This window comes from Andrographis paniculata, unplaced genomic scaffold (assembly GCF_009805555.1).
Source record: "Andrographis paniculata isolate CXL003 unplaced genomic scaffold, ASM980555v1 Contig11END, whole genome shotgun sequence".
NCBI lineage: Eukaryota > Viridiplantae > Streptophyta > Magnoliopsida > Lamiales > Acanthaceae > Andrographis > Andrographis paniculata.
The window spans coordinates 1,958,586-1,979,661 of record NW_026137391.1 but is presented as its reverse complement, the minus strand read 5'-3'; the positions used below and the strand labels follow the sequence as shown (position 1 = coordinate 1,979,661).

The 21,076-nt window shown below is 30.7% G+C and overlaps 2 protein-coding genes across 2 annotated transcripts; both read left to right on the top strand.

Annotated features, from left to right (window-relative positions):
• Positions 1-10,743: 10,743 nt before the first annotated feature.
• Positions 10,744-13,509, top strand: LOC127249899 (uncharacterized). The gene is made up of 5 exons (XM_051272964.1): positions 10,744-10,941; positions 12,579-12,693; positions 12,770-12,859; positions 12,939-13,037; positions 13,121-13,509. Exons 1-5 carry the CDS (start codon positions 10,874-10,876, stop codon positions 13,217-13,219), a joined length of 471 nt encoding a protein of 156 aa, XP_051128921.1. The 5' UTR covers positions 10,744-10,873; the 3' UTR covers positions 13,220-13,509.
• A 2,447-nt stretch (positions 13,510-15,956) lies between these two features.
• Positions 15,957-20,933, top strand: LOC127250803 (DNA repair protein RAD5B-like). Its single transcript, XM_051274231.1, has 17 exons — positions 15,957-16,985; positions 17,104-17,237; positions 17,313-17,448; positions 17,518-17,571; positions 17,650-17,799; positions 17,882-18,033; positions 18,114-18,198; positions 18,280-18,450; positions 18,515-18,658; positions 18,738-18,890; positions 18,977-19,044; positions 19,124-19,246; positions 19,328-19,427; positions 19,492-19,604; positions 19,679-20,249; positions 20,352-20,423; positions 20,511-20,933. Exons 1-17 carry the CDS (start codon positions 16,185-16,187, stop codon positions 20,730-20,732), a joined length of 3,249 nt encoding a protein of 1,082 aa, XP_051130188.1. The 5' UTR covers positions 15,957-16,184; the 3' UTR covers positions 20,733-20,933.
• The last annotated feature ends 143 nt before the right edge of the window (positions 20,934-21,076 follow it).

The following is a 21,076-nucleotide window of genomic DNA, read 5'->3' as shown; positions in this document are numbered from 1 at the left end:
TTGTAAAAAGTCGGATCAATTTGAATCCGAAACGAAAAAAAAATCGTATTGTGTTTGAGTCGAGTTTCGGATTGACCTGATAACTCGAAATATAAAAATCAAGTTTGGTTTCGGATTCATATGAAATTATTATTCATTATTATTTTAATGAGTAAATATCATTTTTGGTCTCATTGTATATCACAATTATCAATTTTGGTCTTATAAAAAATTTATCAATTTCGGTCTTATTCAAACTAAAATTTATCAATTTTAGTCCAAGATAACTGACAGAGATTGAACACGACCATGTTGGCTTGAACACGTCCGTGTTGGATGACTCAAAAAAATGACTAGATAACCCAGACAACCAATATTCATTATTTTGCGCTGAACATGAGTGTATTCATGTCTTAGTTCACGGCCATATTATGAACATGGTTGTCTTTTTACCGGTATTCAACCATATTATACTCATATTCACAATTATATTCTCAACACAACCTTGTTTAAACATAGCCATGTTTTTGTTCATATTCACGATCATGTTCTCAACATGGTCATGTTTACAGCCTGTTTTGAATATGATCATATTGTAGGTCATATTTATTAACATTGGCCTTTCTTTGTTCAAATTATTTAAGATATATTTATATTTCAACAAAAATACTTTTTACAATTATTTAAAAATATAAAGATAATTATATTTTAAAAAATGATTGAAAAAAAAATGTGATAAAAATAATAAATTAATACATACTCCATTTTTTATAATCAAAATTATAATCATGCATTAATTATATAAATTATTGATGTTATTTTCAAAATTTTCTAGTTAAAATATTTTAGTAAAATTTTTAAAATAATTTATAATTTATAATTTCAAAAATAAAAACTATAAATACTATTTTAAATGTACTATATTTTAACTAAAATAATTTATAATCATGCATTAAATATATAATGCAAATAAATCTTACCCGGTTTTATTATCACAAGCATATTCGTATTTACGAATTAATTGAGGGTTTTGTGTTTTTTAAGTTTATGGCGCAACCTTTTTTGAGAAAACCGCTAGGGTTTCTGCCGTTACTCTCACAATGATGCGTCTAGACCTAGGATCACAACTCTAATATATATCTTTTATTATTAATTGGTCTCATCACACAATTAATAAGTTACCGAATTTTTGTACATAAGAAACCCACACTTACTAAACACATTTAAACTTAATAAATTAATAGATCACTTGATATATGTTTAACATGATTGATAGCCAAAATAGTTACATTCAACTCACAATTGGATTTTTAATCCAGTAATTGGGTAAATGTATACTGAATAACCTTACGAGCTCATGAAAATTTTGTTATCAGATCCTTTAATGTATATTACAAATTTTATCTATAAATCACATTAATGTGGATCAAAGCGGTTTGTATTTATCACATTGGGATCGATCAATGGTCACAATATCAATATAACCAAATATTCGATCAAGTGCGAATACACAACATGAAAGTTTAATCTGATCTTAACATGTCTATTTCTAATTGATCCACCTTAACTTTAATTCAGAACAACTGAATGTTGAATTAAAACTGAACACTAAACAATATATATTGAATATTGCATTATAAAATAAAGTAACTTTAACTATATTTGAACATTAATAATCAGCTCCCACTAAATTGAAATATCGAAATATAATTTCGCTCTCAAAAGAGCAACATGTTCACTATAGAACTTAGGTGACAACCTTTTAGTAATTAAGCAGATCCGCAATTATAAAAGTTGTAGGAATATGTTTAATAGTCATGATATGAAGCCATACTATTAAATAAATAAATAAATAAATAATAATAAAGTACTAGTTTCAACTAATTTTGAATTTTGGAAGAGATTAAAACTTTATATGTGAATGAACAATAATAACCGAATTTGTCCAAAACAGAAATTAAAATTGAATTTCGACTAAAGATGCTACCCAAAAAATGTCTCGTCCAAATCCAAATAATAATCAGTACTTCATACACAATCTCAAATTGTCAGCGTCTTCAACTTTAAATTTCTTGTCGTCGCCCATATAAATGTATCTTTCACCATCAATTAACTTTCGGCAATAAAGACAATCTTGCATAGACACACTGATATGAGTAGTTGAACCAAAATCCACCCCCAAGTGTGTCTATGAACTTAAATTATTTTAATTTCAATACAAACCAAAGTAAGAAAAGTGTCTTTCATCACGCCTCATTCGTGATACTTATCACAATCCTTATTCTCATATTCAACCTTCTTGCAAAAGAAGCAAGTGTTCTCATCGAGATGAGCCTGATAAGATGGAGATAAAGTAATAGCAAGATCAATATGATCAATATGTCATCCGAAAGATCTAACTTAAGTGTTCTCAATTTAGAAGCAGTATCAGACATGTTTAGGATATATTCTCTTATGTTTTATTTGTCGTTGTTCCTCATGGTAAATGAAACTCATGAGAAAAGTACTCATTTCCGCCTTATCGCATTTGGTAAAACGTTTTTTAATTTTGACAATGAATCTCTTGGTCATAGTGAGATATCATACCCTGAAAATTTATAGAGTACTTTTCTTAATGATCATCAAACTTAGGTGATTAGACTTATCTCACTTCTCAAACAACTGCTTTTCATATGCAGTATCTTTAGTCATATGAATGGATTGGTCTACTTTTAATGTCAAGTCAAAATTCATGCAGTCTAAATGAATCAATATTGCTTCTTTCTAGTATCTAGAGTTGTTCCATATAGTATTAGGACCGTACAAATATACACATAAATATTCATAAAGCATAATGAAGTTAAAAAATAATGCATTCTCATCCAAGATACTAAGTGCAACATCAATGATCAATCTTTGGATCAATAACATTGATTGTTAGCAGTCATTTTATTGCAATAATCATATGCGGATAATAAATAATGTCAAACGGGTTGATGCATTATTTACATAAGTTAAAGTCATATAATCATTTCATACATATCATCGCAGATGTGCATTTTATTCTGTCAATTATCTATTGCCTTTGGGCCAAAGAATAATCATATGAATTAAAATACACATACAAAATTGTGTTATTAAGAAAAAATCTCATATAAAAGAGGTTACTTTGGCAACTTCAAATACTTGATTTTCACCGTCAAAACACAACAAGCATTATTCTTAAACCAAATTAGAATCAGAATCACTTTCAATGCATGTGGGTCTAATCCCATAAAAATAAAAAATGTGTATAAGCAACTGAATGCACATGTCTATATGCAACTGAATGCACGTATGTAAATTTATAAAATAAACTAGCAATCATATAACAAGTTATCGAGCAACATCAGCAATTGTCTTTTGGACAAATTACTGGCTCGCCAGTGATGATCTTGTTTTGACAATTAAATATTGACAATAAAGTAGTGTGTCAAACAATACCCCGTCTTTGGACAAATCTATTATTCACACACAAATAATCAAAGTATCATCACCACATTCAATGTCACTAAACATACTTGTAACTACTTAATCGCTGACTTACCTTTGGGTCAATCAGCATTCTTATAAGTCACACACAGAACTGTCTAATATATAAAATAAATTGATTTACACGGCAGATGCTACTTTGGCAATATAATTATTTTAACAAATTCATAAAATATATTATATTAATTTATTGTTAATTAAATTCATCTTAAAATTCTTATGTATCAAATACAAATAAAAATTTTAACAACAATTAATTTGTGAACTCATTAGAATAATCAAGTAGTCCAAAAAAATACTAAATACAACGGAATTACACAGACAACATATATGTCACCCAAAAAAATTATAAATTAATAGATTAAGTAATTATAGTCGAATTTGAATAAATATATAATGTCAAAAAACACATGTTCTTGTATCTTTAATTTAATTGGACTATTAAACAAATCAAAAAAAAATCTGCAATTCCGATTATTCATAAAAGCAATAAAATAGATATAATACACACATATATGATTATTCACATACTTGCAACTACTTCAATTATATATCAATCAATACTACCAAAGTTAATTGATCTAATTATACCAAAATTGTTGATTCTATTATATATATATATATATATATATATGACTCCATACAGATAGATGCAAAACTTACATCAAGAACACATATATTCAAATTGATCCAATTCATTATATGTCTGATGAGTGGTAATCCAAATACATAAAAAATTTATTTTCAGATTATAATTGCCGAATAACAAAATTATTGAACCAAAATAAATAAATAAATAAATATGGTCAAATAATTTCTGAATTTCTAATAAAAAAAATTAATTAGCCACACCAACAATAGAAAATATTGCAAAATTTAGTGGAGAATATTTCATTATAAAATATCATTGAATGTCAATTCATGACAATACATAATAACTCAATAAATAAATAGGCATAATATGAAGTAGATTTTAAAGTGGAATATGCCTTAAATGTGTTTATATGTAAATTCATAGGATGAATCAATATGTACGGATTCATTACACATATTTGATTCTACAATTAAGAAATCAATTGGATGAGTAAATGGAAATTCATAATGAAAATTCACATAAATTTGATTCCGGTTTAAACATATCTCAATAATTCAACACGGAAATGCTCTGATATTAATCGTTGGAATTTATCAGGTCGTGTTAAAATAAAGCAAATAAATCTGACATGATTCCATTATCACAAGTGGATTCAAATCTAGTTTATGAGAAAACCGCTAGAATTTCTGCGGTTACTCTCACGATGAAATATAAAAAGTAATGGATACTGCGTCTAGAATTGGGATCAAAGCCCCAATGTATATAACTTATTATTAATTGACATCATCACTCAATTAATAAGTTATCGGGTTTCTGCACATAGAAAGTCCGCAAATACTAAATACATTTAAGTCCAATAAATTAATTAGATGACTTAATATGAGCTTAACCTAACCAGTAGCCCAAATAATTACGTTCAATCCACAATTAAATTTTTAATCCAACAATTATAAATCTATAATGCATAATTTATTTATAGGTAATTTTCTTGAACTTTTGAAATATAAATATCATCAAAATCTACCAATAAATGTAATTATAGACTCAAATTTTTCGAAAAAAATAGTCAATTGACATTTTTCAAAATGTAAAAGGAACTATTATTAACGAGAATTGTAATAAATAGTTTTCGCTTTTAAAAATGAAGCTTGAAATAGTTCAACAAATAAGCAAATCTTTATAATTTCAATTAATAATTGTGAAGAGGTGAATGATTGAACAATTTTTTGAAATAGTGCATTGGCATTTTTGTACGGTCATTATTATTATTATTATTTAGTTTTTGCACTTTTATTTTCAAAATATCTATATTAATAATTTTTTATTTTATCATTACAGTCTATTCAAATAAAAAAAAATTATTTTATTTATCTTTAGTAAAAATAATTTTTAACTAAATATCAAAATACTATTATTTTTACTTTTCATATTACTTTAATATCAAATGTAAAATAGACATTGCACTACTTTATTATACTATATATTTATAAAATACTAATTTATTTTAATTTGTGTGCAAAAGTCAAATATAAAATTTAGCGATAGACAAAGCAGGTATAAGTGATAGAATTAAGGGTTTAAAGCATAAACATGCGGATAAAAATAAGCAAGCACTCTATATCTATTGTTTTATTCATCAACTTTAATTAGTGGTTGTGATATCTTTAAATAATAATAAAACAGTTGGTAGGTTTTTCAATTATCCTATTATAATTGTGAATATAGTTGGTGCATCATATAAAAAATGATGATCTTATAAAAATCTTATGGAGTGTATAAACAGTGTGTTGTTAAAAATATTGAAAATGACAAAAATAAAGAAAAAAATCTAATTCGAACAAACCAGGCTAGTTCAGCTCTTTGAAATAGGTTTTTCATTTGGTTAGTTTCATCATTGGTGTTGATGTTCTTCAGCGGTATTTGATTTTTTAAAATATCGAATTAGACAACGCAAGAAATTTCCATCAAATATGTCAATTTGTTATTATTGAAATTTTCAATCAAATTTAATAATCTGCAAATTAGATTCGATAAAACAAGTCACGCTAAAAAGACTATACCTGTCAAACAAACTTACAATAGAAATATTGGCAAGACAAAATTGTCCATAATTCCCTTATAGTTTCAAAACTCAGCGTAAATCTCCTATTTACATTAAAAATTGCACGGAGCCCCCTTATACTTTCAAAATTGTTGCATGAAATTCCTTGTGGTTTCGAAACTCATTGTAAATTTTTACTTTACTTTTTTAAAAAAAAATGTTTAACGTCCTCTTATACTTTAAAAAATATTGCATGAAACTCCCCCGTACAAAAAATATACTCCCTCCGTCCTGTATTTATATATTTATTTGTTTTTTGCACGGGGTTTTAGAAATATTAGTATTATATTGAGATAAAGAAGAAATAAAGATAAAAAAACTAAAGTAACCCTATTAGTATTGTATAATATAAAAGTAATGACATTAGTGTAATATATTGTAAATTAGAAAGGTATTTATAATATTAGATAAATAGTACAATTACTAAAAAAATCAAATGGATACTTTGTTATGGGACTGACCAAAATGGAAAAATGGATAAATTATTAAGGGACGGAGAAAGCATATAATAAATCATCATCCCATCATACAACGGAGGTTTAGGGTTTATAGGAATAAAGTTTTATGAACATTTTCTAAAATATATGAAAACATCGTATAATTTTTAAAATACAAAGAAATTTTACGTAGAAGTTACTAGCAATTTTATCCATTCATAATAAACTAAGAAGTTTAAAAGGCAAAAAAAAAAAAAAAAAAAATTTGAAAAAGAAAATAACAAAGAAAAAAAAGTCTTACAATTATCCAATAGGACATGACATACAAAGGGTCGACGACACGTCTAACTAACCAATCACATAAAGTGTCGGGGGACACGTGGCATGGTATCTTAACGTGCCTTGTTTTGATTCGTTATGTCTCTTTTGTATTTTTCCTATTGTTATAATTTCAATGCCCTTTTGTAAATAAAATAAAATAAAATAAAAAATAAAATGTTATCCTTTCATTAACAATAAATATTTTAATGGTTATGAATAAAACTGTGAGGGAAAATAATCCACATATATGATTTTTTTTTTGAAATTATTAACAAAAATAATTAATTGATGGTTGAGAAATTAAAGTAATATCACGTGACTGTGAAACAGATCACGGATCTTGGCTTTAATTAATAATGTCATTAATATCCAGTGTGATTTTATTTCTCCTGTCTAATTTCCATGTTACTAAGTTTAATTGAAAATCTATCCATAATGCATTCGAAATATAGTTGTCACGAATTTTCACGTTATAAAATAAAATTAAAAAAAAAAATCACTTGTATACTAATACTCCCTCCGTCTCATGTTGAATGTCTGAGTTACGGTAGACACGGAAATTTAAAATAAATATAATTAGTAGATAATTAAAAATATATTAATAAAAATAATTATTTTATAATATAAATAATTATAAATTAAAGTTAAGATAACTAATTAGTTTAATTAAAACTAAAAAAAATTAAATTAGAAATTTTAAAATGATATTAAAGTGTATAATCATTTTCTTAAAAAAAATAAAATGACATGGGATGTAAGACTGACAGAAACGGCAATGTGGACATGGTAGGTGAGACAGAAGAAGGAGTATAACACAAGTCAAGTTATACTCTCTCCGTCCAGTTATAGAATATACATATTTCTAATTTTTATTGTTCAATTATAAAATAATTATTTCAAAATATCTATTTTTTTTTTCACAAATCTTTTTATTTTATCATCACACCATACTTTTACACTAAAATGCAAATACAAAATTATCTTTATACTACTTTTAACTACAAACTATAATTAAAATATTATTATTTTTTAAATTTTACGTCAAAAATAATGTATATTTATAACCGAACAGAAAGAAGTTTTATTTATGTTACTCCAATTTATATTTATCTTTTATCTTTTTTTTTTCTTTTGATATTATACAAAAATATTTTTTATTTTTAATAAAAAGATAATGCACGATTTTCTTATTTTTACTGTAAAAATGACAAAATTAAAAATTCATACTCCCTCCGTCCCATAAATATAGTCTTAATTAGGTTGGATACGAGATTTACGGAATATTGATATTATATTAATAGTTGGTAAAAAGTATGAATAAAAGACTTTTTGGCCCTTGTGAGTGTATTAATGTAAAAAGTAGTCATAATTGTGTAATAAAAATAAAAAAGTAATGGTAGTTTTATGGTAATATAGTTATTTATGGAAATAAGACTATTATTTTGAAACAGACAAAAATGGTAAACAAAACTATTGTATCGAGACGGATGGAGTATTTAATTTTGAACTAAAAAATCTAAACATATAGTTGGATAATAGAAGATATAAAATATTATTATTTTAACAATGTAAAAATAGAAGTGTATTTGTTTTGTATTCTTGAGTGAAGATATATTCTTGATATTAGTAATGGGAATGGTTAGTATACAAAATAATTTTTTTAAGTGAATCTAATATATATTGTTTCTTCCATCAAATTTATTATTATTTTTTTTAGTCTTATAGTTAAATTTACTATTTATAACAAATGTTACTTTTGTCATTTTTTTTTTTAAAATACCACAATTTTTTTTGATAAAATATTTATTTATTTTTAATACTCTTACACATAATAATAAGAAGCTCTTATAAATGCAAAGAGTTTCCACGTGTTTATATCAATAAAATAATACGAGCATCATGACTCTAATACTATATTAAAGTGGAGTGTTCTCCATTGTTATAAAAAATAAAAATAAAAATACATATTTCCCAATATAAGATAATATTCAATACTATATTTATTAGTAACTATATAAGGTTGAACACACCTAAAATTTAAAATTTCAAGGAAACAACCATCCAATTCAATTTGGAATTGGAATTAGGCGAAAACATAAAATACGTTTTTTGTTATATAATAATGGTAAGTAGAGATATATATACATATATATATATAGTGTCGTGTATTACTCTCTCCGTCCAGTTAAAAAGTATACATATTTCTATTTTGAGACGTCCAATTACAAAGTAACCATTTCATTAAATACCTCATTTTTTCACAAATACCCCTACTTTACATCACATCATTACTTTTATACCAAAAAAGTAAGGGCAAAAATGTCATTTTACTACTTTTACCTACCCACTATAATTAAAATACTATTATTCCTTAATTTCTGCGCCAAAAGTAATTGTATACTTTTAGCTTGGACGGAGGGAGTATATAACAGTATATGTATGTATATATGTGTATTACTTCCTCCGTCTCAATACAATAGTTTTATTTATCATTTTTGTTCATTCCAAAACAATATCACTATAAAATTACTTATACTTTTTTATTTTTATTACACAATTGTCATAGTTTTTTAAACTAATACACTCACAAAGGTAAAAAAGTGTTTTAGTTATACTTTTTACCAACTACCCATATAATATTAATATTCCTTAAATCTCGTGTCCAATCCAATTAAAACTATCATTCTGCAACGGAGGAAGCATTATACTCCCTGCGTCCCATAATAAAGTATCAATTTTTCCATTTTAGTCTGTCCCATAACAAAGTATCAATTTCATTTTTTAAGTAACTGTACTATCTACCTAACATTACAAATACCTTTACAATTTACAATATATTACACAAATGTCATTACCTTTATATCAAATATACTAATAAGGTTATTTTAGTCATTTCTACTTTATTCCTACTATATCCTAATATAATACTAATATTTCTAAAATTACGTGTAAAAAGCAAATGGATACTTAGTTTCGAGACGGAGGGAGTATATATATTTAAGTATGATGCATTACCCAATTTAATAGAGAGAGTCCGTGAGAGGGAGAGAAAGTAAGGAAAATGTAATTAGATCTTGTTCTCATACAACAATATATATATATAGAAGCTATAAAAGGGTAATAAATGGCTATGATAGTGCCAACGAAACATTACATATCATACACGAATTAGATGATAAAACATTCACATGATGTTTACGTCGACATGATTTGTATAACAGATTTTGCCTAATAAGTGATGCGTTGAAATTATAAGCAGTGATATAAATAAATAAGGGTAAATTATATAATATTTATTTTAATAAAAATACACAAAATACTATGTATTTTACTAAAAAAATATAAAATATTTTTTAATAAAATAAATAAATAATCAATCATTTATTTTTATAATTTTTGTAAAAATTGAATAATAATTTATCTCTAAAAAATTATAAAATAAAGAATTAATTAATTATTTATTTATGTATTTATTTATTTTATTTAAAAAAATATTTAAAATATTTTATATTTTTATGTATTTGAATAAAAATTATTTATATTTTCATGCAAATTTTACATTAACAGAAGATCTGACACAATACATAAAAACAACCTTAACAGATGTATTTTGTACACTTTTACTAACGTATAAAAAAATATTATATAATTTAATATTATATAATTTAGCCTATAAATAAAAATACAGTCCAACTGCATTTGACTGCAGGAAAGAGTCACCGGACCCAATGCTCGGGTTTCCAACTAATTAACATTAATTAATTAATTGATTTTAATTAAGCTTGATAATCCCAAAAGTTTACTTCAATCCAGAAAATGCAGCGAATAAAGAACATCAGCGCACCACAGTAGTCGCACCCGAAATTCAAATTTCTTGGTCGCTTCTGCACCATCCTCAAGGAAGGGAAGGGACAGCTCGAGAGCACGACAATGGGTTTCTTCTCGTTCCTCGGAAGGGTGCTCTTCGCTTCAATTTTCATCCTCTCTGCATGGCAAATGTAAAATTGCAATTTTGTTTTTCAAGTTTTTTGTTCGAATTTCTTTTGTTTTTTCGTGTTTCTCGTAATTAGATCTGTTGATTGTGGAGTTGATACTGCCTCCTTTGTGTTCGCCGCGGCGTGTTGCAGATCTAGCTCTTTTCCGTAGCCTTTGTATATATGAAGAAATTACGTAGACGTGAAGCTTGATTTTGCTGTCTTTGTTGAGATTTAGATTCAGTTGTGAGTGAAACGATTCGTCACGTAAAGCTATAACTTGAAGTGTTTGGGGTTTGCCGTTAACAGCAAAAATGAATAGGATTTTTAGGGCAATTTTATGATTAGTTTGTTTTCTTTCATTGATAAGCTTTTTGTTTCTGAAATTCGAATCATAGTTTCCATCTGAGCCAAATTACTCTCTCTCTCTCTCTCTCTATATATATATATTATATTTGTTGTATCTATAAAGAGTATAGCATAATCATATTGTAGCCGTTCATTTGCAGAATCATGGAACTCAATCATATACTAAAATCTATTGACTTGTATTAATTTGAAATATAGGTTTTTTTGTTTGTGGGATTGGGTTTTTGGATTTGGAATTTTGAATAGTAAAAAGTTGAATTTGAATAGCCGGTTGATGTGATATTTTTTAATGTAAAATACATTTATGGTATAATATTAGAAAAAAGGTAATTGTTTGATGTGACAGTGGAAGGAAACAAAAATTTGAATAGTAAAAAATATGTTGGAAAATCCACAAAGAACACATTTCGGCATAGAGTAATTTAATCCGAATTTAAGAAGGTTGGTACTGAAGTTGATTATTTGTGATTTCATGACTTGTCTCTGTGCCTTGTGTGATTATTCAATGCTAAGAAGTTGTTTTCATTTATGTTTCTGTAATGATACTTAACCTAGATTCGAGGTAATTTAAGAACATGAAGTTCGAAAATTATAAGAATGCGTGATCTACCTTGGATAGTTTATTTAAGCTTTTCTCAAATTTGGTATGTTCTTTTTTCGACAATTTTAAGAGTAGTGTTCTTCCATGGATAGTTTATTTAAGCTTTTCTCAAATTTGGTATGTTCTTTTTTTGACAATTTTAAGAGTAGTGTTCTTCCATGGATAGTGTATTTAAGCTTTTCTCAAATATGGGATGTTCTTTTTTCGACAATTTTAAGAATAGTGTTCTTCCATGGATAGTATATTTATGCTTTTGCCTAACGCGTCCAGTGTGTTCAACATGTTCTGTTTTTCCTATTTCTTTCACATCAAAAAGTATACCTCGATCACTGTTTAAAATAGCTCTGAATATTTGGATTTTAGTCGTAAAAGGAAAAGAAATAGGAAAAGGAAATTGTTATACAAGGCTTTGTTAATGTATATTGTTGAGGTAGGAGAATGTTTTAATGCAACTGTCAGGTGAATACACGTGCGAATCCATGACCCGACTATACTATAGCTAGTGAAATTATGACATGGTGCAATGCATGTTGTCTCCCTCGCTCGTTATGTAATATTATCTTGCAAGAGCCTTCTTCTGTTTAAATTCCATACGAGCAAAACCTTAATGGCAATGTTGCAATGAAAATGTTCAATCACCTCCCGATTGCATTATTTTCCTTCTTTTGAAAGACAAGTTGTTCAATTTCAGGTTTAATGAATTCGGAGAGGACGGTGGACCTGCAGCAAAAGAATGGACTCCAAAACTAGCTCTTGTCAAGAACCATATTGATGGAATTATTGGAAAAAACAACTTCCAGATTGATGTATTGCTCGAATCAATTTGACACATCTTACATTTGTCTCTCTGAAATGTTGTCTGCTCACATCTACATTTTACAGGCGAGGACTGTCATTGCCGCCAGTATTTTTCTCAAGGGATTAGGGGGCATCTTATTCGTACTCGGCAGCAATTTCGGCGCTTATCTTCTGGTCATAGCGACTCCCTTACATTCAATATTCCAGAAAATCTACGACAAAGTTAACAGAGTTTCTTACTTTATTCCTGCAGATGCATTATTTGATACCGACAACTCCATTGCTCTACGATTTTTACAACTACAAAGCCGGGGATCCCACATTTTTTAGACTCCTACAAGAATTCCTTCAGGTATGATCTACACAACTGGCGATTCGGCTGCAGCATTGCTTGCGATTGTAGTTTTCTCATATAAAAGTTATTCGGGTTTGCAGTGTGTGGCGTTTGTGGGGGCGCTGCTGTTCTTCGTCGGAATGAAGAACTCGATATTGAGAAAGCAGTTGAAAAAGAACCAAAAGGCTAAGACAGCTTAAGCTTAATTCAGGTTAGTTAGATCAGTTTATTATTATCATTGGGATGGAAAAGAAAAGGTTAGGATTCGAGTTGGGAAATGAAATATGTTTGTGGTATAATTTTTGAATCTGAATTTATTTCCATTTGTATGAGGACATCATGTATCTGTTCTTTTCAGTGGTGTTTTCAATTTTGTGGGATTTATGTCGTATTGAAAATTGTACAAGTGTTAAAAAAGAGAATTGGGACGTTGCTTAAACCTCTGTGACTCATTATTCTTTTTTCTTAAGCAACTTTAGTAAAAATGTAATTAATTTACAATCATTTTACTTCATCAATAAATTTTAGTTTTTACTATAAAAAGTAATACTCCCACCTGTTCCATTCAAATGTTATCATTTTTCATTTTCGTTCGTTCCAAAACAAGGTTTTTATTTTCTAATTTAGTAATTGTACTGTCTAATACCTTTTCAAGACAGATGTCGTTACTTTTATATTACACCGTACTAATAGGAGTATTTTTTATCTTTTTTACTACAATTCAATATAATACTAATATTTAAAAATCTACATGCAAAAAACAAACGCCACCCTTCCAGCCACCGTTCCAACTAGACGAATGGAGTATATATTTTATATATACTCTTAATTTACTATTTTTGTCTCTCTTAAAACAATAGTTTTATTTTTATGAATAATTATATCATCATAAAATTCTCTATATTTTATTATTATTATTACACAAATATCAAAAAAGGTTTTTTTTTATTTATAATTTTTACAAATTACTAATATAATATTAATATTCTTTCAATCACATCTCCAACATAATTAAAACTATATATGTGAGATGGATAGAGTATTTCTCTATATTATTTTATATAATTTTTATATTTATAAATTAATCAAATTATATTTATTTTTACATTATCATAAAAATATATATAATTTATATTAAAAAAATCAATATAATAATATATTTATTTTTTCATAAAAATCAACAGTTGAATACAAAAATATTATTTTTTATATAACACAATCTTTTATACTTTATATTAAAAAAACATCTCAAACTAGAAAATACAAAACAAACATACTCTATGGACTTTTTTTATGAAACACTAATACTGTTTTTTTAAGAATATTGTCAAGAAAGACTATGTGTACAAAATTTTCATTTTTGTTTTAACGGATTTATCGAATTTTATTAAGTTAATTATATATATTAAACAATTTTTTTTTTTTAATTTTAAATCTAAATTTTTATTTAAATATAATATTTTATTAAAAAAATATTTTTTAATTATTATTATAATTTATTTTCTTAACATTATTATTATTTTGAATAGAATATTGGTTTATTTGACTGTCGTTATTATTATTATTAAATATTTCAGATAAAAAGTTAATACTATTATTAAAAATATATAAAAATTATACTGTTTAAATAATTGTATCAAAAGTAAAACAAGTATTAAATTGGACGGTGATAGTATATAAATACGTGACAATAAAAAATTATATATGTGTTTGGTTGAGAGTTTGAACTTTGAATATATATATATAAATAGATATTGATATAATATTTTTAATATGATTTAATTTTTAATATAATAAAAAAAATAAAAAAATAGATATTTAGTTTGATATTTTAAAAAATAAAATAAAATAGTAAATGGTAAAATATAGGCAAAATTCTCCAATCATACACATATGTACCATTTGTTTGCTTTTAGTTTTGGTTTGAATTTCAGGGTGTGTTTGGTAGATTCGGAAAATTGAGTTTGAGTTTGAGTTTGAATTAGATTTGAATTTTAAAATGAGTTTCGACTTTTGTGTATCTTTAAATTTGTAGGTTTAGTTTGAGTTTTGAGGATATGATGTGTATTGATTTAATAGATTGTAAATGTAACGATATATATGTGTATTAAATTAAATTTATGGAATTAATAATTATATGATTTGAATATTATTTTATCTTAATTATAAATAAATATTTAGATTTTTTATTTATTTGTATTGTATAAAATTTTATTATCTACAAAATTAAATACTTCCTCCGTCCTGTTGGAAGATTACCGTTTTCTATTTTCGCCCTTCCCAAAACAAGGTTACAATTTTCTAAGTTAGTAATTGTATTACCTATTTAACATAATAAATACCCTTTCAATTTACAATATATTGCACAAATGCCATTATTTTATATTATACCGTACTAATAGGGGTATTTTTGTTTTTTTTTTTACTACAATACAATATAATACTAATATTAAAAAATATATGTGCAAAACACCATCCTTCCAATGAGACAAAGGGAGTATGTATTTTATATATTTTATTAAATTATAATTATTAAAATAATAAAAAATCAATTTGCCGGAGTTTTGCACATCTCTCGTAAGTTTTGAATATTGAAATTTTGAATTTGATATAAATAATTGTTGATGTAATATTTTGAACGTAACATTAATTTTTAATGTAGTATAAAAAAATAATTATTTAATTTTATATTTTTGTAGAAAAAATATTTATTAATTATAAATTTTTGTTAATATTCCCAAACCAGTACAACCTTATTTATATTGTGCTTGTTAGTTTCAATAACATTTTTTAAAAAATAAAAAATAAAAAGCCTGAAGTGCATTAGGCCCATTCCAAAGTTGTCAGCAGTAGGGTGGGCCACGTAGCCCAATAAGCTCAAACTCATAACCCTTTTGCTGCATCACGACGTCGTTTTAGCTTCACAGAATATACTTCCATGGCGCCGAATACAGAAACAAAACCCGCCAAAATTACCACTCTCAAAATCCTTGGCGCCACTTTTTCCTCCATAAAATATTCACCATTTACCATTTACCATTTACCGCTCCTCCACGCTTCCTGCCATTTCAATTCCAAACCTTCCCTACAAATTTATAGGTATTCAAAACCTCTTCCACCCCTTCGTGTTCCGTCTGTTTCCCTTTCATAGCTTGTGCCCTAACGATGGACATGGAGAAGAAGCCTGCCGGAAAATTGGAATCGGAATCGGAACTTCTGACGAAGGTTGCATCGGCGGTCGGATCAGAAGTCTCGAAGGTCGACATTCTCAAAGCTCTATTTCGATCGGACAACAACTTCGACGCCGCCATTAATCTATTGCTCCATCCTCCCCAAGTAACCGCGCAAAAGACTGTGACGCCCACCGGCGGCGCGAGAATCTCCACTCTTCTGATAAACTCATCAACAGCTACCGAAATAGGCGAAGAAAAACCTACCGATGCGTTGGTAACAACTCCTGTGAAAATCGAAGCAGAGAGCGGAGTGGAGAAATCTCCGACTGAAAAAAGCTCGATAGATTTGGTAAAATCTGAAATTAGAGTGAAAGAGGAGCCTAATGTAGAGGCGAAAAGTTTGATTGCAGTTAAACAGGAATCGGAGAAGGCTATGGTGAATGCACAGCCATTAACAGCCAGAAAATTGACAGAAGACGAGTACAGAAGGATTCAATCTAGGGTTCATGGAGCTAAGTCGAAAGCTGATCAAGAGGATAAAAAAATGGCATTAAGCTGTTTGGTGATTGAGGATGGAGACTTCGCCGAAGAGCCAGACTGGTTGTTGGTAGGGCGGACGGTAATTGCAGGCCTTTCGACTACAAAAGGAAGGAAATTAGAGAACAATGAGATCGTCCATTTCAGTTTTCCGAGCAGCGATCCGAGGAGTAAGAGCAGTGGTTTCTTCATGAGTTCGAAAGCTGCTAATGCTGCATCGAGCATTGTTCGATTCTCGACAAGAAGATTCGGAGAGGTATATATATATATATATTTAAGAACATATCAATGGTTGATCTTGAAAGGTTGAGGATCCTTGTTTGATGATTGATTTGATTTGTTAGATAAAATTCTTGTGTTTGTGGTATTATTAGATTGGTCGTTTGCCGATGGAATGGTCGAAATGTGTCGTCCCTCTTGTGAATTCTTCGAAGGTGAAAGTTCTCGGTCGATGTATAGCTGGGCCGATTAATCTGACTTTGATGCAAGAGATCATGTTATATGTGAGGTATATAGTTATTGCGTTGCTCGTTTTCGTGTTTTGGTTATATCGAATATTGATGTATGCTGATTGTGTCGTTAGCTTTTACATCCATCGATCGGTGTTTACAGTTGAGGGCAATAGGTCGAGCTGGAAGCTCGAGCCTACTAATATCGACGCCACGACGTATCCTCTCTTGACATTGTTTAAACTGCTGAAACTCAAGTCATTTCAGAAGGTTTGCGAATATCTTCCATAGTTTTCGATTCTTGCTTCGCTTGCTTATTCTGCATCCATTGTTCGACAGGCGGAGTTCACCCCGGAAGAGCTCGATTCTCGGAAGCGTTCGCTGAAATTAGATGTACGTTGACGATATACACTATATATCTGTGTATGCGTCGCGGTTCTTGTTTATAAAACTGCTGTTTTCTTCTTACAGGGTGATTTCGACGACACTGCCGGAGTCTTGCCTTCGATGAAGAGGCAAAAGGGTTGCCAGCAACTTCAAGGGCACGAGAAAGACGAGCAGGCGATTACTGAATCATCATTGAACAAGCTTGTAGGCGCCGTCGATATGTATAACTTAGAGGTAGAATCGACGACTAGCTATTTTTATTTGTCGACTGTTATCGTAGCTGTTGTAAACTTAGCGTAATGTTCTCGATCTTTAGGAAATGGAACCTCCGGCGACGCTTACTTGCGACTTGAGGCCCTACCAGAAGCAGGCGCTGCGCTGGATGTCGGGATTGGAAGAAGGCGCAAGCGTCGAAGAAACAGAGAAGACTCTTCATCCTTGCTGGGAAGCTTATCGCGTCTGCGACGAGTATGGAATATAGCGTTCGTTCGACTATTTGTTTTCGATGAGTTTATACGTATGTTTGATCTTATGTTTGTTCTTGATAGGCGAGCTTCGACTATTTACGTCAACGTCTTCTCCGGGGAGGCGATGACGCAGTTTCCAGCAGCGACGCAGATGGCTCGAGGAGGGGTGAGTCTTTTGTTTCGATCGTTTGTACGATTAGTTTATCGCGGGATTTGTAGCTTTCGAATTGACGAGATTACGACGCAGATTTTGGCGGACGCAATGGGGCTCGGGAAAACTGTGATGACGATCGCGCTGATCTTGTCGAGAAAAGGCAAAGGCGTTCGAGAAGATCGAACTGCGCTTGAAGATTCGACTCGGAAGCCTAAAGCTGGCACCCTCATCGTCTGCCCGATGGCTCTACTCGGACAGTGGAAGGTGAGCTCGAAAAACCAATTTTAAGATATGGTATACGATGTTGATGCGATGTTTCGTTCGATAGGATGAGCTCGAGGCGCATTCGAAGCAAGACAGCGTATCGATCTTCATTCATTACGGTGGGGACAGAACCGCCGATCCTAAGGCGATAACCGAGCACGACGTGGTCTTGACGACCTATGGCGTATTGTCAGCATCGTATAAACGTGTAGGAATCTTACATTCGACGACGACGACAATTTCTCTTTTACGTCGGATATGCAGTAATGTTCACGGTTTGGCTGCAGGATTCGGTCGACAGCATCTTCCAGAGAGTCGAATGGCACCGCGTGGTGCTCGACGAAGCCCACACAATCAAATCGTCGAAGACTCAGTGCGCTCAAGCTGCGTTTGCGCTATCCTCGTACTGTCGATGGTGTCTCACCGGCACTCCCCTTCAGGTACCGTCAGTTAGGCGCAGCCAGACCAATTCACTCTTCGATGTCTATTTCCACTGTCTTTATAAGAACATCGTTGTCTGTTTCAGAACAATCTCGAGGACCTTTACAGCCTTCTTTGTTTCTTGCACGTCGAGCCGTGGTGCAACTGGGCATGGTACTCAGTTGAAACTAACATGTTCGAATAATCGAAATCCATTTGCGACGCAAGTAATTGATCCTTTCTTACATTTCAGGTGGAACAAACTGATTCAGAAGCCGTACGAGAATGGCGATCTGCGCGGTCTGAAGTTAGTTAAGGCGATCCTGAGGCCGCTGATGCTGAGACGTACTAAAGAGTCGAAAGACAAAGACGGGAGGTGATCGTAGTTTCTTACAATGTCGTAACTTTTGGTAATCTCCAGATGTAATCTAATCTGTACTGTGTGGTTTCGATTCAGGCCTATCCTCGTTCTCCCGCCTGCGGATATCCAAGTCGTCGAATGCGAGCAATCTGAAGCCGAGCATGACTTCTACGACGCCCTTTTCAAGCGATCCAAGGTAAATCCTGCGCAAAAAAAACATCATTGATTGTTCAATGTCTGAAATTGAACTGTCCGTGTAGGTTCAATTCGACCAATTCGTCGCGCAAGGAAAAGTCCTCCACAACTATGCCAACATCCTTGAGCTCCTCCTCCGACTGCGACAATGCTGCAACCATCCATTCCTCGTCATGAGGTAATAACCAACGCTGTGTCCTAATGCCGCGCTCTGTAATAATACTAAATCGTCGATCATCTTGTCTTCTACAGCCGAGGCGACACACAAACGCACGCAGACTTGAACAAACTCGCCCGAAGGTTCCTCCAGCCGACCTCCTCGGATCTGACATCGCATGCGCCTCCTCGGGCTTATGTCGACGAAGTCATGGAAGGTCTGAAGAATGGCGAGAACACCGAATGCCCGATTTGCCTCGAGTCGGCAGACGACCCTGTCCTGACGCCATGTGCTCATCGAATGTGCCGGGAATGTCTCCTCTCCAGCTGGCAATCGCCGGCCTCCGGATTATGCCCGATCTGCCGGCAAGTTATGAAGAAACAGGAACTCATCACTTGCCCTACCGCAAGCCGTTTCAGAATCGATGTTAATAGCAACTGGAAGGAATCATCGAAAGTATCTAAGCTCATGGATTGCCTGGAATGCATAAGAGAATCGAGATCAGGCGAGAAAAGCATAGTGTTTAGCCAATGGACTTCGTTCATGGATCTTCTAGAAATTCCTCTCAAGCAGAGAAACTTCGAGATCTTAAGATTCGACGGCAAATTATCGCAGAAACAGCGCGAGAAGGTTCTACACGAATTCGCTGAATCCAGCACCAAATCGGTAAAATTTAATATCATTAGCTACCTCAAACTCATCAATCGATTGTGAATTTGAAAAGCTCGATGAATTAATTAATTGATTACCTGTTCGTCGACTGTATAGGTGCTTTTGATGTCGCTCAAAGCAGGCGGCGTAGGGTTGAATCTCACCGCAGCTTCTAATGTCTTCCTAATGGTGAGAATCGTCGTTTTTTGAACTGCGTACGCTTCGTTGTTGCTCTCTGCCATGTCTGATTGCTTGCTTGAGTTCGTGCCTGTGCAGGATCCATGGTGGAATCCGGCGGTGGAGGAGCAAGCGATCATGAGAATCCACCGGATTGGACAGAAGAGGACTGTTCGTGTGCGACGATTCATCGTGAAGGAGACGGTGGAGGAGCGGATGCAGCAAGTGCAAGCGAGGAAGCAGCGGATGATCGCCGGAGCTCTCACCGACGAGGAAGTCCGGTCGGCCAGGATTGAGGAGCTTAAAATGCTTTTCCGGTGAACGGCGAAAAAACAAAGGCCATAGTTTTGAATGGGCTCAATTTTGTATAGCGTTATGCCTAACTTGGGCCTACTTGAAGCCCAATATTGGCCCAGTTTATGAGCCCATTAAACTGCAATTTATTTGTTGATTGGTTCTCGTTTTCGATATGTTTATTCATAATTTTTTTTTATTCTTGTACGGATGTTTTTATTTTAAATATTATATTTAATTTGTTGAAATACTACGTGCTCCTTTTCTTTTGTTTTTTAACAATTTATTAATTTTTTTAATTTGATTTCTTAACAAAATATTTATTTTTTTTGTTTTTAGTAATTGTATTATTTATTTAATATTACAAATAC